This window comes from Bufo gargarizans, chromosome 2, assembly GCF_014858855.1.
Source record: "Bufo gargarizans isolate SCDJY-AF-19 chromosome 2, ASM1485885v1, whole genome shotgun sequence".
Classification (NCBI taxonomy): domain Eukaryota; kingdom Metazoa; phylum Chordata; class Amphibia; order Anura; family Bufonidae; genus Bufo; species Bufo gargarizans.
The window spans coordinates 554,962,098-554,985,827 of NC_058081.1; the positions used below are offsets into that span (position 1 = coordinate 554,962,098).

At 45.2% G+C, this 23,730-nt stretch overlaps 1 protein-coding gene across 2 annotated transcripts; it reads right to left on the minus strand.

Annotated features, from left to right (window-relative positions):
* Nucleotides 1–4,873: 4,873 nt before the first annotated feature.
* Nucleotides 4,874–16,859, minus strand: AKT1S1 (AKT1 substrate 1). Of its 2 annotated transcripts, none has more exons than XM_044278132.1 (5): nt 16,785–16,859; nt 13,725–14,219; nt 7,652–7,732; nt 7,205–7,353; nt 4,874–5,273 (listed from the first exon to the last, which is right to left on the minus strand). In XM_044278132.1, the coding sequence occupies exons 2-5, from the start codon at nt 14,197–14,199 to the stop codon at nt 5,139–5,141; spliced, it is 840 nt and encodes a 279-aa protein (XP_044134067.1). In that variant the 5' UTR covers nt 14,200–14,219; nt 16,785–16,859; the 3' UTR covers nt 4,874–5,138. The 2 variants fall into 2 exon arrangements, with proteins under 2 accessions (XP_044134067.1, XP_044134066.1); XM_044278131.1 differs by lacking the exon at nt 16,785–16,859 and adding an exon at nt 16,542–16,761.
* Between the last annotated feature and the right edge of the window lie 6,871 nt (nt 16,860–23,730).

Consider the following 23,730-nt stretch of genomic DNA (forward strand, 5'->3'; position numbering starts at 1 on the left):
CCAGTTTATCTGCCTGTACTGTCGATTTATGCAAGGTTGTGGGTTAGTGACCACTTTCAATGGTAAAATACTCTCAAAACAAAGAAAAACCAAAAAGGTCTAAAAATGTATTGTTCTCTATGAAGAGTTTTTAAATCCTTTTCTGAAAGAAGTGTCCCTAGTGAGAGTCTAGATGTGAGGGCGAGAAGTTGGCAGATCTTTAATGGTACATTCACACGTAATGGAAAATACAGTGCAAGAATCTACTGCAGACCCGTGACAATAACCCACTAACCAGGGTAGGGGTTTATTACAGGATTTCCATTGTTAATCTGCAATGCACCCCATCATACCCAAGTGCACCATGTATGTATATGAAGTCACTTATGCCAAGGATGCAGCTGGTGGGCCAAGTTAGGGCCATAACGACAGATTGCCTTTACCATCAATTGGGGCCACAATGACAGATTGCTTTAGCGCTCATGCACGAGTTTTTTTTTTTTTCTTCTCCGATTTAAGTCCTCTTCCGTTCCGTTATTCAACAAAACATATCCGTATGCAATCCGTTTTTTGCAGATCGTATACAGAAACTTATTAATCACCAAACACATGAGCAATATGACTTAAAGGTAGGCAGATAATGTCAGAGCAGCAGGAAATGCTAGCAGAATGCTTGGGTGTATAGGGAGAGGAATTACCAGTAGAAAGAGGGAGGTGCTCATGCCGCTCTACAGAGCACTAGTGAGACTTTATTTGGAGTATTGTGCGCAGTACTGGAGACCATATCTCCAGAAGGATATTGATACTTTGGAGAGAGTTCAGAGAAGAGCTACTAAACTGGTACATGGATTGCAGGATAAAACTTACCAGGAAAGGACCTTAACATGTATAGCTTGGAAGAAAGACGAGACAGAGGGGATATGATAGAAACTTTTAAATACATAAAGGGAATCAACAAGGTAAAAGAGGAGAGAATATTTACAAGAAGAAAAACTGCTACAAGAGGACATAGTTTTAAAGTAGAGGGGCAAAAGTTTAAAAGTAATACCAGGAAGCATTACTTTACTGAGAGAGTAGTGGATGCATGGAATAGCCTTCCTGCAGAAGTGGTAGCTGCAAATACAGTGGAGGAGTTTAAGCATGCATGGGATAGGCATAAGACCATCCTTCATATAAGATAGGGCCAGGGGCTATCCATAGTATTCAGTATATTGGACAGACTAGATGGGCCAAATGGTTCTTATCTGCCGACACATTCTATGTTTCTATATGGGCCGGGCATAGCATTTCTAAAGTATGGATCCAAAAAATACAGATGTGTTCCATGGGCGTTTTGTATTTTTTGCAGACCCATTGACTTGAATGGCGCCTCGGACCGTGATTTGCAGACAATAGGCCATGCGCTACTTTTTTGCAGAATGGAATGCACACGGAGTACCTTCCGTTGTTTTTGCGGACCCACTGAAGTGAATGGCTCCGCAAAAAAACAGAACGGAAGCAGAAAGAAAATACATTCATGTGCATGAGCCCCAATACAAGTCTTACTTTCTCAGCAGATTAGTGCTTCATGGGTGGTGGTGGGGGAAGTATGCAAACCAAACCAGAAATGGGTGTATGACTTTACTGGTATTCATTTGCATATTTCATTGAGAAACTATGACCAGGGCTGGATCTAAGGCTTTATTCACACATCAGTGATTCAGATGTGTTCTCCTCAGAAAGCACACGTACCAATTTATTTTTAGACATGTATTCACACATCCATGCTTTAGCACTGTCCATTGGTCCGTAGTTTTGATCATCTCCCGCCTAGACTACTGCAACATCCTCCTCTGTGGTCTTCCATCTAGCACCCCTCCAATCTATCCTCAACTCTGCTGCCCGACTAATCCACCTCTCCCAATCCCTTCACTGGCTCCCCCATTACCCAGCGAATTCAGTTCACAATACTAACTACAGGTGAAACTCGAAAAATTAGAATATTGCGCAAAAGTCCATTTATTTCAGTAATGCACATTAAAAGGAATTGCCTTAATACAACTTAAAATTAGAATTTTGTGAAAAGGCTCAACAGGTCACACTCTAGTCAGCTAATTAATCCATACCCCCTGAGCAAAGGTACCTCAAAATTGTGACTTTGGGGTTTCATAAACTAAACCATAATCATCCAATTTATAACAAATAAAGGCTTGAACCATCTCGCTTTGCATGTAATGAGTCTCACATGCCTGTATTAGTTTCACCCTTTAAGTTGCATTACTGAAATAAATTAACTTTGCATGATATTCTCATTGAGTTTCACCTGTACATACAAGGCAGTCCACAACCTCCCTACATCTGAGCTACTTTCCCGATACATCCCTACACAACCTCCGATCCTCACAAGACCTTCTCTCCTCTTCCCACAATCACCACAAAGATTTCTCCAGTGCCTCCCCCATACTTTGGAACTCTGCCCCAACATATCACCTCCTGTGGAGTCCTTCACAAGAAACCTGAAACCCCACCTCTTCAGACAAGCCTACGATCAGTGACCCTGCTGCCTCTATACCGCCAGGACCAGCTTCACCCTCACCTACTGTGTCCTTCTCCCATACCATGTAGATTGTGGGCTCTCCCCTCCTGTACCAGTTTGTAAATGGTCTTGTTCATGCTTAGTGCAATTGTCTGTGTACCCCTTATCAGCGATATGGCGCTATAATAATGGAAGCATGCTTTACTTTGTCTGTGTTTTTGGATCCATTATAAAATATGGATCTGTGAGAAACAGACCATTTATAGGAGATGCTCTAAAAATGTAATTTTCAGCCATGCAAAAGAACACTGAGCGCAAAAACCTCACGGACCAAACACCGATTTGTCTCAGATGAACCACTGACTCTCACCCTGGAAACTAACATGTGAATAAGGCCTAAGGCATCTTATCCATCATTCTGCAACAACCCCAAACCAGTGCAATCTACACAGAGGAGTCTCTGCTTTGGCCAATACGAGTTTGGCTTTGTTCTAAACCGACGGGAGGCAAACTCCAGATGTTAGCGATTCTTTTGGCACAGCCAATCCTTCCTGACCAGGCCATTTTTTTGCAAATCTAACATGAGGTGATTTTGGATTGCCTTTACTTATCCAAGCCATTCTGAGACTGTTTTCTCATGACATATGGTAAATTTGAGTATATTTTGCATTAAAAAATATATAATTTACCAGAAATTTGGAAAAATTCACAATTCTCAAAATTCCATTTTGCTACATTTATGACAGGTAGTGATAGTCATTACTATACATTTCCCATAGGTCTACTTTATGTTGGCATCATTTTGAAAGGTCTTTTTTGGATGATAGATAAATGCAATTTAGAATTCCCCCCCCCCCCAAAACCCACTTTTTAAAAAGGACCAATTCAGTTATGAAGTCACTTTGTGGTGCTTACATAATAAAACCTATCCATAAGTGACCCCATTTTTAGAAACTACACCCCGCAAGTTATTCAAATACGATTTCACAAACTTCCATTCTTGTGGAACACAAGGGTTAGTAGAGGAAAAATGGAGGCAAAATTTCATTTTGCAGCATTTTTCCTGTAAAGCGGCAAGCACAAAATGAAATTCAATATTACCCTGATCCTGCATGTCTGTTCTAGCACTTTTTTTTACAGCATTCACCTAACAGGAGAGCAGGTTGTTACAGATGCGACAATACCAAATATGTATTTTTATTTGGTTTCAAGAGGACCTTTCACCTCTGACACGTCTGTTTTAATAGCTCCATGCATTCCCCATGTAATAATTCTGGGGCATCTATTCTTATGTCTGTATGTTGTGCCATTCCTTTATTATTTGCACTAGAAGTTATGAATGAACTGCCATTAGCCTTCAGTAAGGGTACAGAAGGGTGGTAACCTGTTTGGGGGGGGGGGGGGGGGGGGGGAAGGGGACCTGCACTCCAACTGGTTACCTCCCCTCTGTACCCTTACTCAAGTCCAATAGCAATTTCATTCACAACTTCTAGTAGAAATAAAGGAATGGCACAACACAGCCATAAGAATAGATGCTCCAGAATTACTACATGGGGAATGCATGGAGCCATTAAAACAGCCATGTCAGGAGAGGGGACAGGTCCTCTTTCAGTTTAACAAAGTATTTGAGGAAAAAAAAAAAAAAAAGTTTCTCCATTTTCTGAAAGCAATATTTTATTTTTTCCTGCAGATAGTCTTGTGTAGGGTCTTGTTTTTTGCAGGAAGAGTTGGTACTATTTTTGGGTACATATGATTTTTTGATTATTCCATTAACTTTTGGGGCAAGGTAACAAAAGAAACTAGGCAATTTTTTGCATAAAAAAATTTAATGGAAAGGAGCACTTTACTGAATTTTTTTTAAATAAAACTTCTCACTTGATTTTGTCTCAGTACAGGGACTTGAACATTTCAGGGTCTGATCCCTGTAGTACAATATATGCTGTATTGTACTACACTGAAACTGTCAGTTTCGCACTGACAGTGTGCTCATGAGACCCACAGGCTTCCATACATGGCATTCACCAAGGCCTTTGCCAGGACTAAGGTTGCTATGGCAGCAGTCAGCAGAACCCTCCAACTGAAATCCCCTTCTATGCTGTGGCCAGTATTGATTGTGGCATAAGGGGTTAATCTGCTGGCATCAGCTTTTACAGCGATGCCGGCAGATACAGCAGGGGCCTGGCTGCCAGTAACAGCCAGGCCCTGGCATTGAATGGGCATATACAGCTCCTGTGCCCACCCAATATGACGCACTAGTACTTCAATTTGCGGGAAGTCAATTCCTGCTGGCGTACTGGTACGTCATGTTGGGAAGCGGACCATGTAGGAGCCGATTACATATGGTATTTAAGGATATGATCAAGAAAAACTAAACACGACTCACCGATTTCCTCTTTTTTATTGAGGTATAAAAAAAGTGGGGGTAAAATATTTTTTGCAAATAACCAAAAGAAATCTGACCACTCTGGGCACAGAAAAAAAAAAATTTAAAAGGATATTTTAAAACTCAGTTTCCCACATTAGGTAGGGATGGATTTGGCCTCCTAATGGGTGGGCAGTTGCAGTGTATGGAGCTCCACCTGCTGGCTGGTATTCTGAAGGAAGAGTCCTTAGTGTTCAGACCAGTGGTCAGATGAACCACTTGTTAATACTTTCTGTACTTTGCCTGGAAGTCACCGGTGTTCAGTCGAGGACGAGGAAGGTCACCAAACGGTTGTGTGGTGTCATGAGCCAAGGCTCTCATGCTAGCAGCAATTCTGTCCAGGTCCGGTGAAGGAAACTGCAGATAGAGGGTTAGTTTTAGTATATGACAAAGGGAAAGGCTTCTATAATACTGACTTTTCATTTCCTCTCAGCATTGTGCTGTTCCTCTATTATTCTACCTGGAAGTTGATGATTAACAAGTGGGAGTGTCCACAGTCTGCCACTGGTCAGCACATGGCCAGACTGCAGGGACGCAACCCTAGGGCCTCTTTCACTCTGGCGTCATGTTTTTGGCCCGGATAAGAAGCAGGTGCGTTGTGGGAAAATGAGATTCTGTGCGAGTGCAAAACACTAATGTGTTTTGCACGCAAGAAAAAAATAAAATGGCATGTTTGGTACCCAGACCTGAACTTCTTCACAGAAGTTTGGGTTAGGTGTTGTGTAGATTTTATTTTTCCTTATAACATGGTTATAAGGGAAAAAAAAAAAAAAATATAGCATTCTTAACAGAATGCATAGTACAATAGAGTACTTAATCCACTTGTTCGCGCAGCCCAGCTTCATCTTTGCTGTGCACAGGAAAAGGACCTTTGATGATGTCACTGCTCGTCACATGGTCCTTCACCATGATCATGTGATAAGCGCAGTGACGTCACCACAGGTTCTTTTCCTGTGCACAGCAAAGATGAAGCCGGGCTGCGCAAACAAGTGGATTAGAGTTAAATTTTTATTTTTTTAACCCCTCCAGCCCCATTATACTATGCATTTTGTATTAAGAATGCTATTTTCCCTTAGAACCATGTTAAGGAAAATAATGATCAGGTCACCATCCTGATGTCTCCTAGCAACTGTGCATGAAAAACGATTTTCACACAGCCCTGTTTACTTCGATGGGGCCTGCATTGCATGAAAAACAAAATGGAGCATGCTGCGATTCACACAACACAAGTGATGCGTGAAAATCACTGCTCATGTGCACAGCCCCATAGAAATGAATGGGTCCGGATTCAGTGCGGGTGCAATGCGTTCACTTCACCTGTGTGAAAAGGGCCTAACTGGTAAAGGTTAGTTTCACATCTGTGGCACAGCTTGGGTCGATAACGGTCTTGCCACCTGACCACAGGACCCCCATTGACTACAATATGATCTGTCAGTTCTCCAGCAACTATACTAGGGTTCTGCTAGACAAAAACTGCAGTAATTTGTATGGCCGATTCCCAGCCAGAACAGCCTGCTGGAGCTGTGCCGCAGGTGTGAAGCCATTTTAAATCCCAGTTAGTTTAAAGGGGGCATCCAATAGTAGAATGGTGTGATGGGTGACACTGAGGCTGGCCACAATGGTGGCCCGCTATTGGCTGCTCCCCCAGTCTCTGGATGTTTTGATCTGCACGACAGGGAGATGCAACAGCAGCTGTGCAGGGATCTGGAGGGACGTGGGTGCTGGGGACCAGGTAAATATTGTCTATAGGAGGGGCACAGACTTTTTTTGGGGGTGGGTGCTACTATTGGATAACCCCTTTAATCACCTTCAGCAGAAATAGAGGAGGTATAACAGAGCGCCAAGATACTCTAGAATTATGGGGTACACAAGCATTTACTAAAGTCAACATGTCAGGAGAGCAGACAGGTGACAACTCTGGTCTCCAGCACCATGTCCGATCACTTCTGACTTGTAGGTATCCTAGTAAGAGGATCGGGATAAATGTGCCTACAGCTGCTTCCTATAGACGACTAGCTGGCAGAAGCCTTATATCATGCCTGTTCCACCCTGCAATGGGCTGAAGTTTGTGAACTACCCATAACATGTACTTAGAATAACCTACTCAAAATATAGCTTCTGCAAGGGGAGCAGGCCACAGCCATGGCTGATGCCTCAGTAACCAATTGAGATGACAGACCGAGGTTAGATAACTCCTACTGAAACCCAAGATTAGAGCGGAGGTATTACATATGAAGACATTAGTTAAAAATCCCTCAAGCTACTAGGCAAGCTCTCCTGACCCTCACCTTGCCACCTTCATCATCCGACGATTTGTTGGCCTGTCTCTTTTCCTTGAAGCCCCACACAGGCACAGTGACTGGGAGAGATTTGGCGTACTGCTGGAGGTTGCGCTGGGAAGCAGGATGCCCTGGAGCATCTTCAGTGAGGCTGCCATCTGTCAGACGATAGACTTTGTTGGATCAAGTACATAGGGAATACATACTTGAGCTAGCCAAATAGGTCTTAAACGGACAGCCACATATCACAAGTCATTAACCTTCAGTTCCCTCATCCCAACAAATTCCCCCCTGCCATGGTGTTCCTGTGCCCCAATAGGACAGCCCCATATACTGCTATATAGCTTTACACCAAAGCCACATCCTTTCAGAAGACTTGGGGACTACTTCCAGATTTGAAGGTGGGTCTGAGATACAGCAGGTAATGGAATATAGAAGCTAATGGAGAACTCTCACCATCTGTACTCTCTTCTGGATCAGATTCAAAGAAAGGTTCACAGTCTTGGCTATTTGAGTCTTCATCCATCACAAACAGTCCTAAAGGGGGAAACACAAAAACATAGCTATAATATGTACCAATCCAATAGCGCCACCTAGAGGACCACTGCAGCCAAGCACATTCCTTACATTGAGCAGGCCGGGATATGGACAAGGTCAGAGGTTACCTGTTCAGGTGCCCAGGATAATCCAGCTCTACCTGGACGAGGACGGCATAAACCCGAAGCGCTGTACATATAACTAAACAGCCGTGTGAATAGGTCACGTCAGCCAACTCTGGCTTTATGTTGCATCGAGATCCCAGTATGGTGTGGAGGGACGGAAGAAACAACTGGTCTGGGCGCAGATCATTGCAAAAGCCATACAATAAATATACTGATGTCCAAGCTGCTGCCCCCTCATGCTAGATACATGCTGCATCCATGTGTAGGTGCCCAAAAGGTCTACTAGCAAAGTAGAAAAAAAAAATTGGGGACGTACTGCAGATTTTAAAAACTGCATGGCAGATTCACCTCTGCACAGAAGCAGCAGAGTACATGAGTTTTGTCCAACCTCACTTTGCCACTTCTGCTTTTTCCCTGCAGGAAATCTATGGAAAAAAAAAAACACGTAATCCGCACCCTAGATGTCATGCTTGCACTGAAGTCTATATGCTGCATTGCATCACCAGGCAGACAGTGCCCGCACAGCGCCACCCCATGTACATAACAGGTAAGGGCATTTTCTTGGTTTCCATTGAGGCCTTCCTGAATCATAAAATGTAACTTTAAATTAAAATTTAGGCTACTTTCAAACTTACGGCAGTGTGATCCGGCGGGCAGTTCTGACGATGGAACTGCCCGCCGGATCCGCGGCTGACTGAAAGCATTTGTGAGATGGATGCGGATCCGTCTCACAAATGCATTGCAAGGACGGATCCGTCTCTCCGCTTGTCATGCGGACCGACGGATCCGTCTTGTACATTTTTACTGATCTGCGCATGCCGGAACGACGGATCCGGCATTCTGAATGCCGGATCCAGCGCTAATACATTCCTATGGGAAAAAATGCTGGATCAGGCGTTCAGGCAAGTCTTCAGTTTTTTTCCGCCGGAGAGAAAACCGTAGCATGCTGCGGTTTTCTCTTTTGCCCAAGTCAAAACGACTGAACTGAAGACATCCTGATGCAAACTGAACGGATTATTCTCCATTCAGAATGCATGGGGATAAAACTGATCAGTTGTTTTCCGGTATTGAGCCCCAGTGATGGAACTCTATGCTGGAAAAGAAAAAACGTTAGTGTTAAAGTACCCTTAGAGGGACCCTTCACCCCATGTCTATTTGTAGACAAGACTATTCCACACGACAACCCGGGAGCAAAGACTCATAACTCTGCATGGTGGTCTTCCTCTATTATTCCTACTAAACGTTTATAGAAAGGTACAACTGGGTGTTAGTGCGGCGTGTCCAATCTGACAGCACTGATTGGGCAGTGTCCCCCTCAATTGGTAACAGGTCAGGAGAGGCGACAGGTCCTCTTTAAGCTGTCTGGCTATTTGCAACAGGTTAGGTTAGCGGTTCTCACTAAGGCTACTTTCACACTTGCGGCAGTGTGATCCTGCAAGCAGTTCTGTTGTCGGGACTGCCTGCCGAATCTGCCGATCTGGATGTGACTGAAAGCATTTGTGAGATGCATCTGTCTCACCGCTTGTCATGCGGACAGACGGATTCGTCTTGTATCTGTTTTCACATTTTTACTGTTCTGCGCAGACCAGGACGGACGGATCCGGCACTAAAACAATCCCCATGGGGGAGGGGGACAAAATGCTGGATCTGGCATTCAGGCAAGTCTTCAGGTTTTTTTTTCCACCACTGGAGATAGCATGCTGCGGTTCTCTTTTGCCTGATCAGTCAAAACGACTGAACTGAAGATATCCTGATGCAAACTGAACGGATTGCTCTCCATTCAGAACACACGGGGATATGCCCGATCAGTTCTTTTCCAGTATAGAGCCCCAGTGACGGAACTCTATGCTGGAAAAGAAAGATGCTAGTGTGAAAGTAACAGAAAAAAAAAACTGGTACAGAGTTCCCCTTTCCAAGGTGGAGGGGTGATAATCACCCAAACAGGTCAGTGCCAAGTCACTCACGGCATTGATCACATTTCTTATGCAAATCTAAAGATATTTGTGGGCAGCACAAGCCCTGGTGTAAACTGCCATTTTCCTGTCCATTGTAAAAATCGTATGGGGTGGACAAAATTACATGAATAGTCAGAATTGTGTAGGTGGGCTTCTTTGTACATATATTAAGATAAATTGGCCATGACATGTTCCCTCTGCCAACCTGCAGACAGTGCTGGGGTTTTGATGTAGCCCATGTTATCAAATGCTGCCATATATTACATATTGGGTGGGGGCATGCACTAGATCCCATAATAGCAAACCTACATTTGCCATGTATTGCTACCTGCCACAGACTGTGCAACAGAGGGCATAACTGCTCTAGAACATTACCGCCTTGTCAACCGACTGGAGATTGCAGGAGGTTCCTTTACTTGAAGGAGATGGCTTCTGGCCATCTTATGCCAATCTGCTTTTATTTTCTGATTGCAGATTTATGTATTCCATCTCCTGAACATGATTATGGGGGCGGTCATCTTGCTTGAGCCGTTCTTAATTTAGAAAGCAGTAATAAAATTGCTTTGACAGCCCCATGGGCCATAGACTGGTTAGGAGGGGGCCCCACTGGCTTCTATGGGAGAGAATACAAGGCATGCTCTGATCTGTGCAGGGGTCATTGTACAAGGGAAGAGTAGATAAGACAGGATCCACCAGTTAGTGATGGTCAGAGCTTTCTATACACAGGTGATATCATTACAGGTAGGATTGGAATGACAGATAAGCAGGTAACTGCAGTAAAGCAATCTGTACAGACCACTATGTGGCACCTATTGGGCTGAGTGGTTAGTGTGAAAACTGCAGGATTTTATGGTTTTTGTTTAGCTAGACAGACATGGAATATATCAATTCTGATGAATAGGTCATTTTCTGATAAGTTCCCTTTAATATGCACTGGAGTTTCCCATTAATAGAACTGCTCTGACCAGTATGGACCAGCTCCTACACCTTCATGTGACTTTCACAGCCAGCCACTGATCAGTACATGGTTCACGGGATCTCCAGGAATGACCCAAGTTCACCAACGTGTAAGGACTATGCTGTCCAGGAATTTCCATAGCAGGCAGCAGCTCAGGCTGGTTGTGGCCACTGCAATGGTCTCCATCTTCTATTAATGGAAATAGCACAAGCTCGAACTTTCCTTCCCTTTACCATGAGCAGCTTCCTCTCTACTTTCACTGCTATTACAGCAAAATCACAACAGGAACCAGGGAAGCCATTAAGGAACAGTTAGTTGTGCACTATACTGAACACTGCTTTCTGCTGATGAGTTATTCAATAACCTAAATTTTAATAACCAATTACTCTCCAAATACCAGTGACTTCACCGGCCAAGGACAGAGATAAAGGGCAAGGACTAAATTTGGAGTCAGATGATGACAATGCTAAATCCTGTAATCCTAAGAATTGTCAGACACAACCCCTTTAATGGACGGCAGTGACCCCCCCCCCCCCCCCCCAAATCAAGCAGAAGCACAGGTTAAGGGGCATCAATTGACAGGAAACACATCCTATTACTAATAGTGATTGTTTATCTGGAACGCCCCATTTTCCTCCATTGTGGTCACATGACTGTTGGTTCCTTATCCAGATGACACCACTTCTACATCTGTGGGAAGAGTTATGCTCTTCTGGACCCTGCCCTGTAGATGTGAGGTCAGCGGTGATGCTGTGTCTTTGGGGGGGAAGGAGAGACCTGATGCTACAGGCCCTCCTGTGAGTCTTGTGCTGGGATATGAACACAGGGTGCACGTCAGAATGTCACCTGGGTGTTACTGATAACCATTAGTAAGCGATTATGTTTCCTATCAATTGATGCTCAAAATTGCAGAACTAGATGGTAGTGGTAGAGGGGGGGGGGGTTAGGTTCTATCTAGTTCTGCAATTTTGAGCATCAATTGATAGGAAACATAATCGCTTACTAATGGTTATCAGTAACACCCAGGTGACATTCTGACGTGCACCCTGTGTTCATATCCCAGCACAAGACTCACAGGAGGGCCTGTAGCATCAGGTCTCTCCTCCCCCCCCCCCTCTCTACCACTACCATTCAGCTGTTCCTTGTAGCTCCAGAACTATACAGATTTGTGCAGAGACAGGGCTGTAGTTCTGGCATTGGAATAACAATTGAATGATGGGACGCAGAGCATCAGATCACCTCAAATCTGAGCTACCCAGAGGCTAGGCCATCAGTACCAAAATCCCAGACAACCCCCTCAAGGTCCTATATATGAAGGGGGGGGGGGGGGGGGGGGGGGGGAGGAACAAAAAAGAAACACACCTTTGTTTTTGCCCCACATACAAGAAAATCTTAAATTACTTTGCCAGTAGCACATGACACCATATAAACAGTGTCTGTATGGGGACCAACAATTGTAGTAGTGATTGGTAATCTCCATCCATAGTAGATTGCTGCATGTCCACTGGACATGAACAGTAAAGGCTACTTTCACACTAGTGTTTTTGGCGGATCTGTCATGGAACTGCAAAACTGCTTTAGTCATGAACGGATCTGTTTGTATTATGTCTTCTATAGCCATAACGGAGCCATCTTGAATACCACTGAGTCAATGGGAAACTGATCAGTTTTCTATTGTCAGAAAACGGATCCATCCCCATTGACTTACATTGTATGCCAGGACGGATCCGCTTGGCTCAGTTTCGTCAAGTGGACAGCAAAATGCTGCAGGCAACGTTTTGGTGTCCGTCTTCAGAGCGGAATGCTGACTGAACGGAGGCAAACTGATGCATTCTGAGCGGATCCTTTTCCATTCAGAATGCGTTAGGGCAAAACTGATCCGTTTTGGGCCGCTTGTGAGAACCCTGAACGGAAAGACAAAATGCTAGTGTGAAAGTAACCCAATTCCCTAGCACAGCCCTTTATAGTCACACAAAGGGCCCCCATGCTTCCAGGCACCACTTGACAATTCTGTTTTCCTATGAAACAATCCTGGAGAGTCTGACAACTCAGCATTATGCCATTCCTCCATTAGGCCACTTTTAAACAGAATGCTGCATCTAGAACGAAGCTGCGACATGCGGCAGCAACCTCAGTGTTTGGTCAGTGATGGTGGGCCAAATCTAGGTGCAGGTCAAAGACAGAGGGGCAAATCTCATACCTCATCTGTCAGCCAAAGCCAGAAGCAGAGTCTACAAGCAACACCAGAGATCACTGAACAAATACCGACATGAAAGTGGCCTTAGGCTACTTTCACACTCGTGTTGTGCGGATTCGTCAGACAGATCCGTTTGTATCATCTTTAACATAGCCAAGACAGATCCATCTTGAACACCCTTGAAAGTCAATGGAGGATGATCTGTTCCATTGTGCCAGATTGCATCATAGAAAACGGATCCGTCCCCATTGACTTACATTGTGTGCCAGGACGGGTCCGTTTGGCTCAGTTTCATCAAACATACACCAAAATGCTGCAAGCAGCGTTTTGGTGTCAGTCTCCAAAGCGGAATGGAGACTAAACTGATGCATTGAGCGGATCCTTATCCATTCAGAATGCATTAGGGCAAAACTGATCCATTTTGGACCGCTTGTGAGAGCCCTGAACGGATCTTAAATGGAAAGCCAAAACGCCAGTGTGAAAGTAGTCTTATTGTGCCTGGAAATGGGTGACCAAGTTGAGAACTGGGAGCTACAATTCCTTGCCAACAGAGCATGTCATTACACAGGCCAACGTCAGACTAGGATACACCACTGACACTAGTAATAGGAACGTCTAGTATTCATGGTATATGTTTCCAGGAACAATAAGGAGCTTCAGCATTGAGACCAGAAGTATTTACCAGGACCTGCCAGGAGCAGCGAGATCCTGTAATCAGATTACCGCCATTTACACTGCCCCCGGGTGCAGCCCTCACCTGTTGCATCACTAGAAATATTGTCAGCCTTAAGCAGTTGGCTATCCTTGTAGTCATAGTCGTCTTCATCAGGGGCATCGAGATGTGGAAGCTGGTCAGGCATCTGGCTCTGAGACCCCAGCTTGGCCCTCTCATTGTCCTCAAGCACAGAAAAGCCTTCTTTGCCGTATATAGAAGGGTAGCTCTTGGAGTAAGAGTCCTGTCTGCCCCCGGCAGTCTCTTTGGTCGCCTTGTTCATGGGCATGGGGCTGGTGTAAGCAGTGGTTTTGTGCACTACAGCAATGTCATCGAGGTATCTCTGGGTAGCCTCCAGGAGCACGCCGCTCCCATGAACGGTGTAAGCGTAGTTGGTCAACATCTTGGACTTGTACGCAGTGATTAGCACAATGTCATTTCCAGTCTGTCTGCGATATTTCTCTGCAGAGTTGATTAGGGCCTCCCAGGCCTCCTTGTGGTTGTCAGCCATGTCAGTCATGATTGAGAAATGTTTTCACCCTGGAAGGAAAATAAAGTCACCTGTAAGCACAGTCAGACATCCTTCCTACTAGGGAAAGGGATTTCCAGGAGTACAATATTGATGACCTATCCATCAATATCTGATCAGTGCCCTGCACTGATGAGCTGTTACAAGCACAGTGCCATATGTTGTACAGTGGCTGTACTTGGTACTGCAACCTAGGCTCATTCACTTGAACGAGACTGAAATGTAAATTGGCCATGTGACTGATAAATACGATATCACTGACCTAAGAAAATGCCAGACCCATCCCAAGCACCATGGCCTCTTTAAACTGATCAGCAGTGATGCCAGGAGTCAGCCCCCCACCGATCAGAAGCTAATATTTCACCCCCAAATTTAGAAAACATGGATGCTTTACTTCAGAAACTGCCCCTCACTTGTCCATGGGTCTTAGCCGGTACAGCAGCTGTAAGACCACACAACCTGTGGACCAGGGTGGTGCCGTTTATGGAATAAGAAAGCCTGGAACCCCTTAAAAGAAGGAGTCTGACCCCCCCCCCCCCCCCCAAATCAGCTGTTCCCTGCAGCCTCTACTGCCGGGTAAATAGCACTATGAATGGAGTAGTAAGAACAGCTCCACCCAGAGTGTACTGGCCACACTGGTTACTGCAGCTGAGCTCCTGTTCATTTCAGTGGGAGCTAGGCTGCAATAACAGAGCATGACCAGTACTGAGCGGAGCTTCCTGCTCCATCCAGTACCAATTCCAGCACCAGAGTCTGCAAGGAACCACTGATCCACCTGTTCTGAGGATAGGTCAATGTCAGGAGCCCAGAGACCCCTTTAATGGCATCTGTAAGATACTGGAACCTCCACCTACAACACTGTTCATACGGCTGCCATTGTAGGTGGAGTACGCTAAAGATCTCCCCATAATATTCTGTAGCAGTCAGGATGGGTTCTTTTCAGCCGTTCTCTGGAAAAGCTGGGTGAGACCCAGTCCCTGCACACTCCTGTAGCCATGTAGGGGTAAACAGATACAACTCTGCATACGAGGCAGACCTGCCCCTCAGGACTCACACTTGTTCACACCATCCCCTTTACAAGCAGCGGTATGCCATAAAGGCTAGAGCTCCAAGAAGTCTCCTACAGGGTGTGGAAGTCCTGGGATTTCACTGCAACACCTAGCCAACCGCCATATAGCTGTAGACCCCTGGCCTTATGGAGAAGGCAGGTGAAACAAGCCATTTTACGACCCCCTGTAACTGCAGCTCCATGGGCAGAATATAGTCCTGAAAAGTGCAGCCTGTACAAATGCATTAACTGGGGCCGTCCTCAACCAGCTTTATTGACAAACAAAACAAACCTGCTTGAAGCAGCACATGGTAGTCCAGTGCCGCTAGTGAGCACATGGTCTGCAGAAAGGGAAGCCATTCAGTGCAAACATCTCAGGCTACTTTTACAGCTGCATTCTTGCTGGATCCCGCAAAGGATCAGCAAAAACGCATTCATTCAGAACTGATCTGGTTGTACCAGCTCCAAAATGAACAAGACCGATCCGGCACTAAAACCATTGTAAGTCAATGGATCAGATTTTTTTCTGTATCTCCAAAAAAAAAAAAAAAAAAAAAAAAAAAAAAGGGGGATCCAGCACCATGGACTTGTATTGTTTTTCATCCTGCTTGCAGTGGTTTTGTGCGAGTCATGGGAACACAGGGTACTTTCTGATGCACTCCGGTCAGTTTTGTCCCCTTTGAAAATAGGGAGAAAACAAGCATTTTGCTGCAGTTTTGAGATCCCGTGAAGGATCTAAAAACCGTACAGCAAAACAGATGTAAAAGTGGCCTTAGAAATGGCTGCAGCACTCTGCCAGGAGATCACATCCAGCTCTACTGTGGGGGGCTCATTACATGGACCCCCTTATGTTTAGGATATCCCAGGAAACTTAGCTGAGTTCACAGATCTGCTTGCTGTCAGTGAACAGAGGTCATCTTATACACATCAACTTCATAGGTATATTACAATCACATCAGATTGCCCACAGCCCCCTTGGCAGAATCACATCACCCCCTTTAAGTCCTGCATTCACAGAACACAGGCTGCCATAAACCTAACAGGGTAGTTTTCTGCAGGGATCTAGTGGCTAGCCGTGCACATACAATCCCAAATATTGCCTGGATTACATCAGACCATGAAGCCCCAGTCTGCATCTGAATAGTCTACTGTTCCCTGTTACCAGCCAGGACAATCCCTCCCATCCTCCTCATGCAGAGGTGTGGATGGTGGCAGAAACTACAGGCTGTTGACTTCAGGGGCCCTTCAGCACAAACTTCTAGCTGCGGGAATAGACAGAACTTACCAGTCACTAAGCAGAACTACAAGTCCCAGCATGCCCGCTATTGCCAGCGAACAACAGGGAATACTGGGAGATGTAGTCCTGTTTATGCAGCAGTAGAACAAACGACTAGAAAGTGGTAAGGAGCCGTTGACAACACGGGATGTGTGCAGGAGACGGACGGTCCCGGTTTGCGGAGCTCTATAAGGGATCCGGTATAGGAGCCGGGGATGCATATGGGGACAAGCAGCAGCCCATACTAGTTACCTGCAGCCGATCCAAAACCCAGATCCCCCAGGGTCGCACAGCCACAAGCGTCACCACCCGCCCACCTCCTTTTATAGCTCCTAACCACGCCTCTTTACATCAGGTCCACGCCCATCGCCTTACGTGCCAGTAACAAAAATGGTTTCTGTCTTTCTGGACTTTTCATAGGGACTCCTGCAGCGTTTTTTTTTAAAAGAGCTAATAAACAAGAGAAGTCGCTCTATGCCGTTGTTAGCACCCTCGCCTACTCGTGCCGGTAAAATGGCTTGGGAAAAGCCGTTCACGAAGATAGTCACTTGCCCTTAGTCAAAATGGCGGATGGCTGCGTGCGGTTCCCCACAGAGGGAGGCGTGTGCCAGAGGCCACGCCCCTCAGGTTGTTTATTTCATAGCGCAGTTTGCGAATGCAAGTCCAGACGGTCCCATAGGACACGTGTTATGAACCTGGTGTATTATAATCCAGTGTATTGTCCCGGGACTGACAGGAATGATCCCACAGCCGAGCTTTACCGATCAACAAAGATGGAAGAACACATCTAAGGGGAGCTACAAGTTCACCAATACATATGAGGCTTTGTGCGCCCCACATGTATGTGTTCCTTCATTACAGTCATACATAATTTAAATATTTCAGGCAAAACCTTGCCGCAGTCGCCATCCTAGGCCGTATACCGGACCAAGTTGTCCCCTAACCTGTCAGAACCATCCATGAAACAAAACCTCCTTCAGAACTACACCTTCAATATGATGAGCCGCACATAATGTATTACAGGCCCAATTTCCAGAGATGCCTGTCGAATGTCTTTTGAGTTTCCGTCAGAATTTCCGGTACTGCTTCCAGTGGTGGAAATAAAGAAAATGGTGAAAGAGGTCGGACAATGTGCACAAGTTCACGGAGTGGCGCGCCGCTATGCCGGGGTTAAGGCTCATGTACACACGTCCGCAGCCGTTTTTGCGGTATACAAATTGCAAATCCGAAAAAACCCGGCAGTGTGCATTCCAGAACAGAACGTCCGGCCCATGGTAGAACTGTCCTATCCTTGTCAGTAATGTGGACAAGATTAGGACTTGTTCTATTTTTATGCGGGTGCCACAGAACGGACATACGGTGTGCTGTCCGTATCTTTTGTGGTCCCTAGTGAATGAGTCTGAATCCAAAAATTGCGGACTAAAACAACGCTCGTGTGCATGAGCCCTTATTAGGGTGTTTCTGGGCCCCTGAAGACGACTTATGGGATGAGGGACCTAAAACTCCTCAATGCCCCTCCTGTAATAAACATGTATGATGCTCCACTCCAGGTGGTCATGGTGGAGTCAGGCAGCAGAGCGGCTGGCAAAAACCGGATGACCTTGTAAACCTGGCCAGAGAGATAAGTGGGCATAATGGGCTGCAAGAAAGAGGATAAGCGGCTGCCTGTCCCCACTTTTCTCTGGGAATATAGAGACCATTTAACATTCAGGTGACCAACGACACTCGCTGATCAGTAGAACGAGGAGAGAGAAGTGCTCACATTTCGAGCTCTGACCGCACTGCAGGAGGTGGAATCGGGACAGGCCCATGGACTATTCAGTGCGTTTCCTGAAGCGCGGAGAGAGAGGGCAATATATAAGCTCTTCTCTCTCCTCGTTCTAATGATCAGACCTCCACTGTCGCTATTACATGTGAAAAAAGGTTTTCAAAGTTTAGCGACTCTTTTTAACAGAGAGAGCATGCATAGCCATGGATTTTTACGGGGGTCATTTACTAACACAAAGCTGCTATGAAAATGTCACCAGACCCCTTTTTGTGACTTTTAAAACGCTCATGTGACAATATTTTGTCACTTCTACTACTTTGGTGCTTCTACGATACATCGGCCCTGGCAAAATTACCATTTAATCCTGGAAACAACGTAAATGTTGTAGAAAAAGCACTCTACTCAGCGCGGAGTAGTGTTTCACTCCAGGCGCACAGACTGCTATAGATGCGCCTAATTTATGACACCGCGCATTCTCCAGCAGCGAATGGGGAAATCAAAGACCGGCATAAAACCCTGGTCATTGCAAAGGACCCTCATTATATATCAAAATGACTGACACAAAATAAAAATAATTTATTTTGGTGTCATTTTGCATATGTAAAGAAAAAAGAGCTTTAGTTTAAAAAAAATATAGAATTTATAAAAAAAAATTTTTCCCACAGTTTTCCCCAAAAAAGGGTTCAGCTACATGCCGATCTTGGTCACACAACAGCTGTTATGCCCAAGGATGGCAGTGTAGCGGTGATAGCATAAAAATCAATGGGGTCACAGCGCAAGTTGCGGTTCTGGGGTCACGTCACACGTGCAAGTCGCGCTGCAAACCCCATTAATTTTTATGGTAGCACCGCTAAACTGCGATCCTTGGGTGATCACAGCTGTCACGCGACAAAGATCACTCAGTATCCAAACCCTTTAACCAGCTCAGCTCCCCTAGCTTAAACCCCCTTAATGACCAGGCCACTTTTTACAATTCTGCACTACACTACTTTCACCGTTTATCGCTCGGTCATGCAACTTACCACCCAAATGAATTTTACCTCCTTTTCTTCTCACTAATAGAGCTTTCATTTGGTGGTATTTCATTGCTGCTGACATTTTTACTTTTCTTGATATTAATCGAAAATGACCGAAATTTTTGCAAATAAAATTACATTTCTATATAAATTTTTCTCTAAATTTATTGTTCTACATGTCTTTGATAAAAAAAAAATGCAATAAGTGTATATTTATTGGTTTGGGTAAAAGTTATAGCGTTTACAAACTATGGTGCAAAAAAATTAATTTACGCACTTTGACTTTCTGAGCACCTGTCATGTTTTTTGAGGTTCTACAATGCCCAGACAGTAGAAACACCCCACACATGACCCCATTTTGGAAAGTAGACACCCTAAGGTATTCCCTGATGGGCATAGTGAGTTCATGGAAGTTTTTATTTTTTTGTCACAAGTTAGCGGAAATTGAATTTTTTTTTCTTACAAAGTCTCATATTCCACTAACTTGTGACAAAAAATAAAATTTTACATGAACTCACCATACCCCTCACGGAATACCTTGGGGTGTCTTCTTTCCAAAATGGGGTCACTTGTGGGGTATTTATACTGCCCGGCATTTTAGGGGCCCTAAAGCATGAGAAGTAGTTTGGAATCCAAATGCGTAAAAATGCCCTGTGAAATCCTAAAAGTACTCATTGGAATTTGGGCACCTTTGCGCATCTTGGCTGCAAAAAAGTGTCACACATGTGGTATCGCCGTACTCAGGAGAAGTAGGGCAATGTGTTTTGGGGTGTATTTTTACATATACCCATGCTGGGTGTGAGAAATATCTCTGTAAATGACAACTTAAAAAAAAAAAATTATACAAAGTTTCTCACACCCAGCAGGGGTATATGTAAAAATACACCCCAAAACACATTGCCCTACTTCTCCTGAGTACGGCGATACCACATGTGTGACACTTTTTTGCAGCCTAGGTGCGCAAAGGGGCCCAAATTCCAGTGAGTACCTTTAGGATTTCACAGGGCATTTTTACGCATTTGGATTCCGTGAGGGATATGGTGAGTTCATGTAAGATGTTATTTTTTGTCACAAGTTAGTGGAATATGAGACTTAGTAAGAAAAAAAAAAAAAAAAAGTTTCCGCTAACTTGTGCCCAAAAGAAAATTCTTCTATGAACTCGCCATGCCCCTCAAATGTGATCTTTATAGCGCCGGAGCGATTTGACTGTGTTTTTGCAGTGATCAGAAAAAAAAAAAATTCTGTCACTACTGTGGGGCGGACTGAACGCAAGTGTGCTCACAAGATCAGGCCTGGTCGGGCGAACACTGCGTTTTTTGTAGAGCCTATAGAACATGTCCTATTCTTGTCCGCAATTGCGGACAAGAAAAGGCATTTTCTATATAGTTCTGGCAATGTGCGGATCCGCAAAATGCGGAAAAGCACATTGCCGGTGTCCGTGTTTTGTGGATCCACAAAACACATACGGACGTCTGAATGGAGCCTTACAGGGGGGTGATCAATGACAGGGGGGTGATCAGGGAGTCTATATGGGGTGATCAAGGGTTAATAAGTGACAGGGGGGGGGGGGGTGTAGTGTGGTGATTGGTGCTACTTACAGAGCTGCCTGTGTCCTCTGGTGGTCGATCCAAGCAAAAGGGACCACCAGAGGACCAGGTAGCAGGTATATTAGACGCTGTTAACAAAACAGCGTCTAATATACCTTTTTGGGATTAAAAAAATCGCATCTACAGCCTGCCAGCGAATGATCGCTACTGGCAGGCTGTAGATTAACTTCTCAGCTGCGCATCGCTGTGAATGTGCGTGCATGCGCACGTGCGTTCACGCGAAATCTCCCCTCTCGCGAGATCACGCATCGATGCATCTAGGAGGAATAATCCGGCCGCCCGCAGCACGCATCCCTGCGTTAGGCGGTCGGGAGGTGGTTAAAGGGATTCTGTTACCTAGTTTTACCCTATAGAGCTGCGGACATGCACGGATAGATCTCTTCTAGCATGTCCGCAATATACCTGTCCTATAGCTATACGTGGCTTTATTTTGCTTAAAAAATTATTTTATAGATATGTAAATTAGCCAAGTAAGGTGCCCAAGGCGTGGCTACTTATGGTTAAGGAGCCCAGCCACGCCCCCTGTGAAGGAGCCCAGCACCGCCTGCATCCAGGAATCTCCTCCTTGCTCACAAAGTTACAGTGCCGTAATCTCGCGATGCACGAGCTCGGGCATGCACAGTGCCGGCAAAGTGTTTGTTCCCTTTGCTGGCATCAGCCTCAGTGAACGAACTGCGCATGCGTTAGCTCGTGCATCGCGAGATTATGGCACTGTAACTTTGTGAGCAAGGAGGAGATTCCTGGATGCAGGCGGTGCTGGGCTCCTTTACAGGGGGCGTGGCTGGGTTCCTAACCGTAAGTAACCATGCCTTGGGCTCCTTACTAGGCTCATTTACATATCTATAAAATCTTTTTTTAAACGAAATAAAACCACACAGAGGTATATTGCGGACATGCTAGCGGAGATCTAGCCGTGCATGTCCGCATCTCTATAGGGTAAAATTAGGTGACAGAATCGCTTTAAAGTAAAAAAAGAAAAAAAAATGCTAAAAAACATAATAAAAAGCCCAATGTGTCATGTAAATAAACATTGCAAAAATTATTTTGGTGGTCCAACAAATAAAAAAGTTACAACTGTTAAACCACGTGCGCTAAATCACAAAGGGGTTCTCCGGGAATTGAGACAATAAAATTAGTGACATTACAATATTACTTTATTATTAATACAGTATATCCCCAAATACCTTTCATTAGTAATAGCTCTTTTTGTCTGGGGAGCGATCATTAGGAGAAATAAAATGGCCGCCGTCCTATTAGTTCACACAAAACCTGTCCTAATCACACAGCAGGACAAGTTAGTTCACAACACTGAGGTAAAGAGCTGCCTCATCCTCCTCTCTGTTCTACTTGTCAGGGATTATGATCCTGAATACAGATGATAAGATCTTCAGCTGAATCTCTGTAGGAATGGAGTTCATGAGGAGACATGAAGTACAGAGAGGAGGTGGGGGTGTGGATAATGTACAGTCTCCATTACCGCAGTCTGTCCTGTCCGTCCTCTCTGTACTTCATGAGTGGGCCTATTCTCTCTCACTCTTCCAATCGAGCAGGGCAAGGACCCTTTGGGTGCACTCACCGAGGCACCACGGGCTCTGCTCACTTCATAAAGCCAGGGCCATGAGGCGTGATTGTTTACCCAGCATCCTAAGCCTTCTATTCACTGTGTGTTACCATACAGACGTCCCACCTGACAATTGTGGTGGATTTACACGCGGATTTGCTACGGTTTTTGCTCCAGATTTGCAGCAGATTTCACCCTGTGCCTGTGGGGATCCACAGCATGAATGTAATCGGCAGTGATTCAGTCCCCTAAAGGGGTATTCTCAAGGCATATACACTGGATATGCCATAAGGGACTAACAGCTGTGGACCCCACCTCTAGTAGGGGGTCCCGTGACCCGCTCCCACCTGTGGCCGCTACATCCAGGCCATGAAAGTGGCCCGGCTTTATGGGAACAGGCGAGCTCCCTGTGCTACGTTGTTCCGTCACCCCCATTCACTTCTGTGGGAGGTGGTCTCATATGGACCACCAGTTTTCGTATCTCAGGAGGGGTCACTTGGACAGGACCTCTCTCTATTAGCTATAGCAGAGAGCGGCAAACAAAGAGCGGTTCATATTGCTGGCATGTACCATACATTACAGATGCCACTTCCATATCAGCCATTTATGGGGGGGATATCTATGGAGAAATGTGGTTGTCTTGATTGGAAGACCCCATAAGGTCTCAGGCTCATGCAAACTGCAGATCCATAAAATACAGAAACTGTATTGTCTGCATTTTTTGCATATCAATTGACTTTAATGGGTCCGTGGACCGGATCCGCAAGAAGATAGACTATGTCCGCAAAATGCAGATCTTGGATGGGTAAGTGAAAAAATGCGGATGGCACGCGGATGGCATCCGTATTTTGGGAATCCGGGAATATGCAAAATGGATACGGTCCTGGACATGAGGCCTACATCCTAGCTTCATCCTCTCCTTGTAAATGATGGAACTACATTTACAGAGTTATTCCCAATAAAGGTAGTGTTCCTATAATGAAAGAGGGAGGCCTCCAAAAATATGAATCTCCCTAATACACCAGGGTAGGTCCACCAAAGGCAGGTCTCGCCATTGAAGGATAGTAAATAATACATGCTTGTCATGCATAGCTATGTGCTCTGTCAGCTGTTTTATTACATGTGTGACGCGCTTTCTACATATCCCCTCCATTTTAGGGGTTGGTTTTCTGTCAGGAGCTGCGGAGAGGCGTCTAAGGGGCGGGGCTGTCCCTATGGCAACAGTCTAGAATGAGGGTGGTAACCT